Source organism: Aethalodelphis obliquidens, unplaced genomic scaffold (assembly GCF_003676395.1).
Source record: "Aethalodelphis obliquidens isolate GAN/ISIS:26980383/991018 unplaced genomic scaffold, ASM367639v1 scaffold4, whole genome shotgun sequence".
Taxonomy (NCBI): Eukaryota; Metazoa; Chordata; class Mammalia; order Artiodactyla; family Delphinidae; genus Aethalodelphis; species Aethalodelphis obliquidens.
In genome coordinates this window covers 17,241,481-17,252,609 of record NW_020837948.1, presented here as the reverse complement: position 1 = coordinate 17,252,609, position 11,129 = coordinate 17,241,481, and the positions used below count along the sequence as shown (strand labels likewise).

The 11,129-nt window shown below is 37.1% G+C and overlaps 1 protein-coding gene across 2 annotated transcripts in view; it reads left to right on the top strand.

The window, feature by feature from the left end:
• The first annotated feature begins 2,539 nt into the window (after window positions 1-2,539).
• The window catches only part of SRFBP1 (serum response factor binding protein 1), a 54,684-nt gene continuing 46,094 nt past the window's right edge, over window positions 2,540-11,129 (top strand). Inside the window, exon 1 of one of the 2 annotated variants that reach the window (XM_027099409.1) lies at window positions 2,540-2,665. In XM_027099409.1, coding sequence (XP_026955210.1) covers window positions 2,630-2,665 — 36 coding nt within the window. In that variant the 5' untranslated portion in view covers window positions 2,540-2,629. Of the gene's footprint in view, window positions 2,765-11,129 lie in introns of both variants that reach the window. The other variant, XM_027099420.1, reaches the window with a different exon arrangement.

Genomic DNA, 11,129 nt, shown 5'->3' with positions numbered 1-11,129 from the left:
TGTTTAAGCCACCCATTCTGTGGTATTTTGTTGTAGCCTGAGTAGACAAGTACAGTGGGATTTGAGAAAGTCTTAAGAAGTTTGAATTTGGAAAACTTGAGTCCCTATTGTATATGCTTGCGAATCCTTACTTCCACTAAATGTAACACTGCAATAAAGAGGAAAAAGATCTTATACCAGTTGCTTTTAATGATAGTAGTTTTGTTGTTTCATATCTCTGACAGCATTTAAATGATCCAGGACCAGCCCTTCAGGAATAAAAGGGGCAGGTGTTGCTTTCTAGAGAAACTTGTAGCCTGATGAACACAAATGCATTATTATTCCTAGAGGACATGTGTATAGCTTAATGAAAGCAGATTAGTTAGTAGAATCACCCCTGTAAAGAATCAAAATGATTTTTGAGGTTGTTACATCAAAAGACAGAGATGGATTGATATTTAAGTGATATATCAGGTACAATGAAAAACTACGAGTCACTTTAAAAATGAATATCTAAAGTTGCTGAGAGCTTATCATGTAAAAGAGTAGACAGTACATAAGAAATTTCAAATTAAAGCAGAATATTGTAAATAATATAAGAATGAACTGCTGATGAGAAAAATTAACTTCTGTTGGGGGCTATGAAGACCATTCTTAAAAAAGGATGTATAGAATGTGAACCTGTCTTGAAAAGTAGCACTTGAGAAAGCCGATCTGGCAGAGGGAGCATCATAAGCAAAGGAGAGAGCTTCTGCTAAGAAAAGGTAGAAAACAAATGCTGAGCCTGAAGAGACTGTGCTGGCTAGAGAAATGAGATGTTGGAGAACAAGAGGAGTGGTGAAGAGAAAACATTACAGAGACTTTAAGAGCTATAGACAAACTTCATATTAATACATTTTTTGAAGCATTATGGAATCATACTAATACCTTTCTCCTAAATTAGAAGACACATTTTCCATAAAGCTCTACATTTATCTTTAAAACAATCTTTCCTGAGTATTTATGTATGAAGTGCCTACTAGCCACCTGGGGTGAAAAACCCCTGCACTCCAGGAGATCAGTTTTAATGAGGAGAAGTAGCTGAATAAGGAGACAATTAAAATTCAGCGTATGATTTATGAATGCAAAAACTACCTTTATGCAACGCTAGTCAAACAGGAAGTCACGCATTAATCCAATTCTGCCCAAATCACACACTGAAGAATACCAATCCAAACACAAGACTGAGTTATTGTAAATTGAGTACAGAATCAGGAGTCAAGAGCATTGGCCCTGCACAGGACTGTCTTCCTGGACAGAAGCTCAGAAGTGGGCCTGGCTTAAATTTACTTTCCACACAGTCTTGAAATACTTAATAAGTTTATCTGTGAATTTGAGTTTTGTAAGTGAAATCCAGTGGGACAATGAAACATATGTCAACGGCTTAGTCTCAGGTCAAGTGTGGTCTTACCTGCTACATACTTCCATTTGGGTTCTCTGGCTTCCTACTTCCCTGTCTCTGCCCAGCAACTACTGCCATCTTGGTCCAGTACAGGCACTCCTCCCTGAGTCCTCAAGCATGGGTCCCAGGCACCTGTGAAGATGTGCACTAGCCCCATGGCATCCCTGTGCTTGAGGGAGCATCACACTAAATACCAAATAGAAAGCACATGACAGGTCAAAAGACACCACGGAAGAAAAGAAGAAACTTTTTCCTACTTTTTGAATGGGGGGGGTCCTGCATTTTCATTTTGCACTGGGCCCCTTAGATTATGTAACCAGCCCTGGAATCCTGTAGCAGTGGTCGGCTCCAGCTGGGCAACTCTTGACAAGACACTTGGCCCCTCGAAAGTTAGTTTCCAAACCTGTAAAATAAGAATAATATTTCCTATCTCATTGGATTTGACTATTTTGGAGATAATTCACGCAAAGTGTTTGTCCCAGCACTTGACCCATTTTAAAGCTCTGTACTACCAGGTGTTAACTATTAATATGTTATTTAACTCTGACTCAGTCCCTCATGTGTCCTCTACACGCAGCCTAATACTTCAAAACAGCCAATCTCACAGGCAGCATGAAATGTGCATCCTGGTTCTGTTTTATAAGCTCATTATATCTTCTTACAGTGTGCAGAAAAATATGTCCATGCTTGAGCTATAAAGTGAAGCTGGTAAAAAAGCTGAATCTAACAGATGTGTTTGTTAGAAGCGCAAAAATCTTCACAAACGCTAGATAAAAATTCGGAGCAAAACTGGTCGCTCAAGTGATCATTTCATAAAGGCTTTCACTCCCATTGAGACACGAAAAACAAGGTCCTTACACAGCTGGACCCACTCTGCGAACGAATATAAGAAAATTAGCATCTTGAAAAACTTCTAAACAACGGCTTCTAAGGCAACGGCTTCTGGAGCGCCCTCTTTGCCACCGGCCCCTACCTAGTTTCCATAGGAACGCGCAAATCAGACGGGGAGCACCCCACGCAGGAAGTTGTTATTCGTCACTTCCGTCCTTCACCTCAGAGTCGGTGTACCTTTTACTCGCGCTTCGGCTGAAGCAGTCGGCGGATGAATTTTGGGCCAACGAGGCCGCCGTTGGAGGGGCGTGGCAACGCACCCGCGTTCCGGCCGATGCAGTTCACGTGCGGGCAGCCGGGGAACTTCTTAGAGCTACCATGGACCAGCCGGGGACTTTGAACCTCAATAACGAGGTGAGCACCGGGGTCTAGAAACCTGTGGGACTGACCTTTAGGGCCCTCAGAACAGCTTTGCTGCGTCATTTTGAGGGGCCTGGGCGAGGCGGGAGTCAGGTGAGTTTTCCGGAACTCAGAGACTGACAACCGTAACTCCCCACCCCCACCCTCCTACCCCCTGGTTTCTAGGTGAAGTGTCTCTGGCCCTCAGTCCTCATGAGTTTTTATTTGTGGTACTTTGGGAAGATCATTTAATCTCTTTATTCAGTGTCCATCTGTAAAACGAAGCTCATGATAGTACCTTTCCCAACAAGGCTGGAGTGAGAATTAAATTAACTGGAGTATGTAGTGTTTGCACAGTGCCTGACAGTAAACTCTCAGTATATATTTCCTGCCTTTTGTTGACTGCAGAAAATGAAAGGGAGAGATTGAGAGCTGTAGCTTTTCCTAAGAAATTGTTCATCTTGAATGAGACCATATCATTTATAAGGATGTACGCTCGCTCAGTACCTCATTTCTTCTTTCCGCTACTGTCCTATTTCTGTGCTTCCATTTACAGCAAAACATTAATACTTGCTGTCCACAAGTTTTCATCTCTCCTTTTCTCTTAAATCCAGTCTCATCAGACGTTTGCCCTCATCACCTCCACCATTACATGTCACCAGGTTACCATTTCTGTCATTTTCTCCTTTCTAGTTTCTGCTTCTATTCAAGGAAGTCATAGTCATCAAAGACTTAAAGTAAGCTGGAAAAGCGGGAATCAAATGAGGACCTCACAACTACAGCAAAGGAAATTATTCGCCATTTTTATTCAGTGGATATATGAGTTTGCTGTGAGCAAGCCACTGTTCATATTACACAGTTCTGTAAGCAACCTGTTCTGAGGTAGGAAAGGTTAAGCACCGTTCATCAATGATACAGGATAATGCTCACAGAAAAAAGTTACGTAGTGCAGAAAAGTTTCCAAAGAGGGCAAGATGAAATGAGTATACTTGTTCTTGGTCTTTAAGGGTCCTACACAGGATTGCATTCAGGAATTCAATGATGGAGAAAGAAGGTGTTCTAACCAGAGGGACCAGTATAAGTGAGGAAAGAATGGGAGTGGGAATCCCCTTGGATTGTATAGTAGTAGATAACTCTCTACTGATGAGAACTTTTGGGATAAAGTAGGAAATAAAGCTGAAATGTATTATTGCCTTATTACCAGGTTAGTAAGTCTGGGTTTCGCTTGACAGTGGAGAACAGGGTATACCGAAGAGGAGAACTCTTGAAGGTGTTTATATTGATAAACATATGTTAAGCTTGTGCTAGTTACAGAAAGCATTTGGTGGTTTATTTTTCCATTAGATTCCCTAGGAGGTATAAAAGATCTTAATCGGAGTGATGTCCTTGGAAATTCACTGGAAATACTAGTGAACTTCCTGTTCAATTTCGAAATTACTGTGAAAGGAGTGGTGACAGTCATTTACCCCACTCTTCACTTAAGGCTCTTTCTTTTTCCACTTAGTTTCCAGGCCTCTTCAAAACAGTTAAAATTTGGCCTTTAGGAAGTCTTCACTAATTCACCGCAGTCTGGGCTCGTGTCTATTCTTTATGCAACCAGGACGCTTTCTACTCTGAAAACACTTGTTTACCTGTTTCTCTCTTTTGGTGTGTATGTCTGTCACCTGCAACATATGTGGTCTGTAACTGTTTGCTGGATGATTGAATGAACTTATCCAATTAGGAAGTTTGTACATCCCACACTGAAGTAAACCTTACATGTTCTAATATGAAGGTAGAAAAAAAAGGATAGAAGAAAGTGGAGATGGTGGAAGAAAAGTGTTATAATTTAAAATTAATGGGAGAAACACTACTAAGGGAAAAACAGTTGTTTACATAAAAATTGAAAAACAAAGGGGGAAAAACGGGACAACCAATTAGAAAAAAAATCCAGCAAATATGACAGATAAATGGCTAATGTATTACTGTAAAATAGCTCATGGAACTTAAGAAAAGTCATCTCATAGAAAATTGGTAAAAGAAATGAATTAAAACTTCTTCATGGAAGAAATATATATGAAAAAGAGTTTAAATTCACTGTTATCTTTCTATCTTTCCATTACTTTTCCATCATCACCCCATCTTAGTCCAAGTTATATCTCCCAGCAGAACTACTATCCTAGCCTCCCAGCTACTTTGACTTGTTTTCTCATCTCATCTCTCTAGTATAGCTGGAGTGCTCTCTTCAAAACAAATCTAATCATGTGTTTCCTTGCTTAGAACTGATTTGGTGGCTTCCTGTTGCTTTTGGTCAAGACCAATCTACACAAAGCCAGTCTCCACTGTTATACCACTACCCTCAGCGCCCTCAGGCTGTGTACTTCAGCCACACTGGCTTTCCTCCACTATCTAGCATAGCCTTCTCCAGATCTTTTGCACTTGCTGTTCCTTTTACCCACAGCTCCTTTTCCTCTCAGTACATTTTATACTTCTACTTAGTCACTTTCTCAGGGAAATGCTTCTTGACTTTCATTTACTCCTTTTGTAAGCTTTTGTAGCACTATTTATTTCTTTTTAGCATGTGTAAGAATTGCTTAATGTGTGGGGCATGTGAATGTGAGAGAGATTTCTTATGCCCTCAACCTGCCTAAATTTTCGCTTACCATCATATCCTCAGTGCCTGTCTGTTAAATGAGAAACTTGAGGCATCATTTTTATGATCCTTAATAACTTAAATTAGGTCTCCTTAACTGAGATTCAGGAATGAATTTCAGGGATCGTATAACTGCCTGAAATTATGTGTAATTTGTTGTATTTAGCCTGTTTCTGGGGGAGGGCGAAATATTTCATAGGTTTTATCACATTTGCAAAAATTTGTAAATCTCTGGTATTATCTTTGGAATATTGGTACTCATATCTGTGATTAATTTGATTGGAATCCTTTGTCCATAATTTTTAATTATAGTCTTTTCTTTTAAAAAGTTATGTGGCCAGCTAATTTACAGTATATTTAATTTCCCAAAATGTCTTTTGTGAAGATAAAAGCCAGCTTGCAGACACAACTATTATATTATGCTAACTTTCAATGTCTTCAGCTCTAATTCTGTTTTTTTAAATAATTTTCCAGGGCTAAAGGCTGACATTTATAACACACTTCCTGGCTCTAGGTTCTTAAAATACATGTATTCTTCTGAAATAATGTAAAATTCTACCTTTACTTTTTTTAAAAAATAAAGTATTACTTTTTACTTTATCTTATGATTATTTATTGCATATTTTATCTTCACAAGCACTCATGTGGACTTTGAAGAGAGAATATTTAATTGATTTATTATAGCAGCTTCCCTAATGTTTAACATAGTACCTTGTGTATAATAAGTACCATATACTTGCTGGGCAGGTAAAAGTATGGCTAACTCAACTTGAATCACCTAATGTTAAGATGAGGGGGAGAAATCTGCTAAATGAAGACTTTTTTCTCCCTTTCCATTAGAACCAGAGAAGGGATGCACAATTGAAAACAACAGTAAGCATTTAATGAGTAAAGAATTTGGAAAACTAGAGCTGGGTTTCCTTCAGTCATTTGTTTCTTTAGGCAGCAGTGATATATAAAATCAGAATTAGGAGGTGAAACATTCTAATCTGGTACTCTAATTCCACAGTAGGGCCAAAGGCTTCTGTATGAAACTGACATTATTTTATTCTTGATAGCAAATTATTAAGAAGCTCATTAGAAAATTGCTTTCCATGTCCTGCAAGATAGTAAAGGTAGAAACTAAAATGCCAGAGAACAAAATGATTTGCCTTTACTTATTTGTAAAAGATAAGAATGTCAAGAATTATGTTTGTACGTGCTTCTGAAGTTGCAAAACTCCAGTTTCATAATTAAATATGTGATACTTTTTAATAATTCTTTACTGAAGTAGTAAACTAGGGTCCATCCTTCAGAAGAGAACCATTTTCTGTTTGGTTGTTAAACAATTCTGGGAAGTTTTGCTAGGTGGCAGCATATGCTCAAGTTGTAGATAATCACCAAGCACTCTAGAATTTTAAAATTGTTGCTCATCAGAAATAAAAAGTATAATTCAGTAGTAAATTATCATCCAAATGGCCAAATTAGAAGTCCTCTGTATAAACCTGTAATTAATATTGTTAACTATGAAATAGTTCAAACATATGGAAAATGATAAAACAAATGTCCTTATAATCTGTTTTCTGTATTTAGCAAGTGTCAATATTTTGCCATATTGTAAGGCTTAATTCCACCCAGCTTCTTTTCCACCGTAGAAGTATTACTCATTCAGTGTGTTTTCTCATATGTATTTTTTATAATTTTCATATTCATACCCAGTGTATAGTATTGTGTTGTATATTTTTACACTTTGCATGTGTGGTATCATACTGGATAAATGCAGTATCATATGTATAATTCAAAAAGTTATTTTTTTCACCCAACAGTGTTTATCCATAATACATGCAGATTTCCTGCATTGATCTAAAATGGTACATTGCTTATGCTTTATTTATATGCAATATTTTATCTCTTATGCAACATTTTGTAAAAATGCTGCATTGAATAGTCTTGTGCATAGCCTTTTGCTATAGCTGGAGGTATGTCTTCTGGACAGATTTCTAGAAGTAGAATTTTTGTTAGGTGTTGCCAGAGTTTCCTCCAGAAGGAGTATACCAATTTGCATTCCTACCAGCAATGTATGAGAGTGCCTGTTTCCTCACAGTCTCACAAACAGAATGTGTTGTCATATTGTTTTGTATTTGCCAGTCTGACAGGTGGGTAATGAATAAGCAGAAGTTTTAATATATTCTAAGAAACAGAGATACACTCAGATTTTTCTTAGCACTGCAGGCTTCTCTAGAGCAACTAGCTCTTAGAATAATTGTTTTCTAATAACCATGGGTTTTTGTTATAAGTTAATTCATATGTGTAGCAAAGTTAGTACATTACCAAAAGAGGTTGGCTAATTGACTGGCTAGCAGATAGCCAACTATGACTCATTTCAAGGTAACATTTACGTTTACTTTTGTCTGTGAACCAAAGTTTGCTCTCAGCTTTGTAGATCAGAAACTTGCTATTGTTGTCACTCCAAAAGTATTCTCAAAAAAGTATTCTCTCAAAAGCAAATTCATATCAACCATAAACTTTTAAGAGACCATATACATAACAAAACTAGTTTATTGAGAAATATATCTAATGTGGCTACTAATGCTCACATTGTAAGACACATTCTTTTCCTGTCTACTGATCCACAGGAGCTACTTGAAGTACAGAGCCACAAAAAGGGTTTCAGGTGCATGATTCAGTGTTGGGCTGTGATACATCTGTCCCCATAATTGAGTTATTCCAGTACAAATTGGAGTTCCCAGGTCTTTGAGCTGGGGAACCTTTCTTTGGAATCTTCTTGATTCAGACACTGCCAGCTTTTGCTCTTTGTGGTTCCCTTTCCTGTGTTTTAAGTTGACTCTTGCCCATATGTTCACATGTTCTTTTCCCAGTCAGGTATATTAGCTTTTTATTTATTTATGATTGTATTTTTGTACTGTCTACCTAAGAGTTGATCCAGGTTGCATTACTGTGTTCAGATTTCGCCAGGTTAACTGAGGGCATCTCTATGCCTAGGTTTTAGGCGACACCTCATTTTCAGTGCATGTATTTTGTGTGGGTGTGGATGTGTGTGTCTTACCTCTTTTTCTTGTCCTCTTATAGATTATTAAATGCATTCTTTTGCAGCTTGGAAGCACTCAGCTTGGACTTATCAGTCTTGCTAATGATGACCTACAGAGTTTTGTCCTTCTATTTTTGACTTCAAACTCTTCCCTTCCACTTCTTTTTCATTTTGTCTCTTCTCTTTCAGCACATTTCATTATTCTGCCTGTTTTGTCCTTGCTTACTTTATTTCTCTTTCCTTCTTTTCCTCCTGAACAATATTATACTCTTTTCACATTTCTAACAATGACAGTTCTATTTGCTTTTGGTTGAAGAATTCACCAAAGCATGTTGCCCTTAAGCAGTACATTGGCCTTCTGGCAATACTGAGTGTTTTAGGCCTATTTGTTGACATCTGGGTTATCTGTCAACCAGCTTCATAATTCCTGGGTAACAAATGAATTGGCAACCTTTTAAATCCTAACTAAAAGGCTACTGGTAGCTGTTTGTCAGTTTTACAAAAATAAATTTAAATGCTTGGAGAAAGCTAGGTGTTTGGGGCAGGCAGTGTGAGGAAAATAAAAGTAATAGTTTCATTTTTACATGAAGTGAATATACTTATTTTTTTAGTATATTAAGCTTAACAAATACTGGAAAAGTTAATAAGCTAGAAAAGCATTTTTTGGCATTGGCATGAAACTAAATACATGAAGCATTCCCTTTGCTTTTCAGAATTCCCTTATGCAGTAATGACAAACATAGTACTTCTTAATTGGAATTTTAAAATTGGAGTCTAGCTTTCCCAAGATTGAAATGTAACTGAGGACCAGTTCTGCCCACTGCAATTTATTAATCAAGTTTGGTTAAGAGCAGTTAGCAAATAGTATATAATCATGTCATGCACCTACAGGTTACAGCAATTAGAAATATTTGTTACTATATTTTAATGCATAATTTATTACTTGCTATTTATTTTATGAATGACTTAACTTTCAAAAAATGTATCATAACCCCCTATTATGCCGCTTATGAAATGTAGCAATTCATTTTTCCACTTAAACCTTGTCTAAATGGCTTTTGTTTATGCAAGTATGATTTTTTTCCTAAGTAGATCTAACTTTGAAACAAATTTCAAAGAGGTTAACATATCTAGTGGAAATCTGATTACTCTACATTCTGTTATTATATTACTCTTTTGAAACAGTGAATGAACAAGTGAGTATTGCTCCCTTTCTGGTCATTTGCTTAACAAATATTTATTGAACACACTTATTGTATGCCATCTACTATGCTGGGTGTTAAGATGCAATGTTGAATAAAACCAGATATTTGACCTTCGTGGAGTTTATAACCTAGTGGGAGAAAGACACATTAAGCATAATCAGATTAAAAGTAAAATATTAAACTTAAAATAAGTGTCATGATAATTCTAGAAGCACTTTTTGACCCCTGAGGGAGGCCAGGAGACACTTTATTGAGAAATGACAGTTGGGCCAAAATCAGAAAGATAAGATGTTAAGCTAACATGGAGAGAAAGCAGTCCTATCAGAGAAAACAGCAGGTGTAAAGATTTGGTGGTAGTTATAAGCATGGTGAGGATGGAGTAAAAGATGGCCCATGTGGCCATTCTAAGAGCAATTGGATCTAAGTGTTAAAAAATGTATTCTGATTGAGTTGTGGGTACCTGATTGGAGAAGGGCAGGAATGGATATTGAGAAAACAGTTGCCAGTAACTCAGCCAAGAGAGCCAAGAAGTCAAGATAGAAGAAAAATGGTACAATTTGAGAGGTAATTAGGAAATAAAATTATCAGGACTTGATAATAGATTCATTGTGAGGGATTTAGAAAAGAAAGCTACCTAGAATGAGCCTAGGTTTATAACTGAAAGGATTGTTCTATTCCCTTAAATATGAAACACCAAAAAAGGGATCCAGTTGGGAGTGAAGAACGTGGGTTCAGGTGTGAGTTGGAGGTGATTTTTTAAGCATACTTGAAATGTCAAGTAGGTAGTTACACATTTAGGTCTGGAGCTAAAGTGGAGATCTCATGTAAAGGTAGGAATTTTCAAGTCATCTTTGTTTAGGTGGCAAATTAAAACTGTATACACACATAAGATCACTTAGGGCTAAAAAGTATATCTTGAAAAGAAGAGCTGGCCTAATCAGTTCAAGACTGATTAGAGGTGGATGTGCCTTCATAGAAGACCAAAGTGAAGTAGCTAGAGAAAAAGCAGGAAAACCAGGATAGTATTCTGTTACGGAAACCAAAAGGAGAGTATTTCAAGAAGGAGAAAGTGTTCAACAGTATCAAATGCTGCTGAGACTTCAAGCAAAATGAAGTCTGAAAAATTCTTGTTGGATTCAGGGACTTGTAGACATCATTGGTGACTTCTAGAAATCATTTTGACAGCTTTTAGTAGACTGATGGGAATTTTTATGTGGCATGCAGATAAGGAGATGGTGAGTTTGAACATCTCCAAAAGCTTGACTCTGGGGCAGTTGAGAGAGGGTACTTCTAGTGAACTTTGTACTGAGATGTTTTGTTTGTCTTTTCTTTAATGAAAATGACTCAAACATGATTAAAGATTAGTGGAAAACATCCATTTAAGAGATTGACAATGCTAGAGTAAATGGATAGTTTGTAGTAAGGGTTATAGGAAGGCAGAAGAGGATGGGATCCAAAATACAGTTAAAAGATTAACCTCAGAAAAGTTCAGGGTTATTTCTTATATTGTAACTTTATTAATAGAGGAGGATGGGTGATGCAAGTAAATTTACATTCATAGTAGTAGAAAGACGATGTTTCCCATCTGATGTTTATTTTCTCCATGAAATTGAA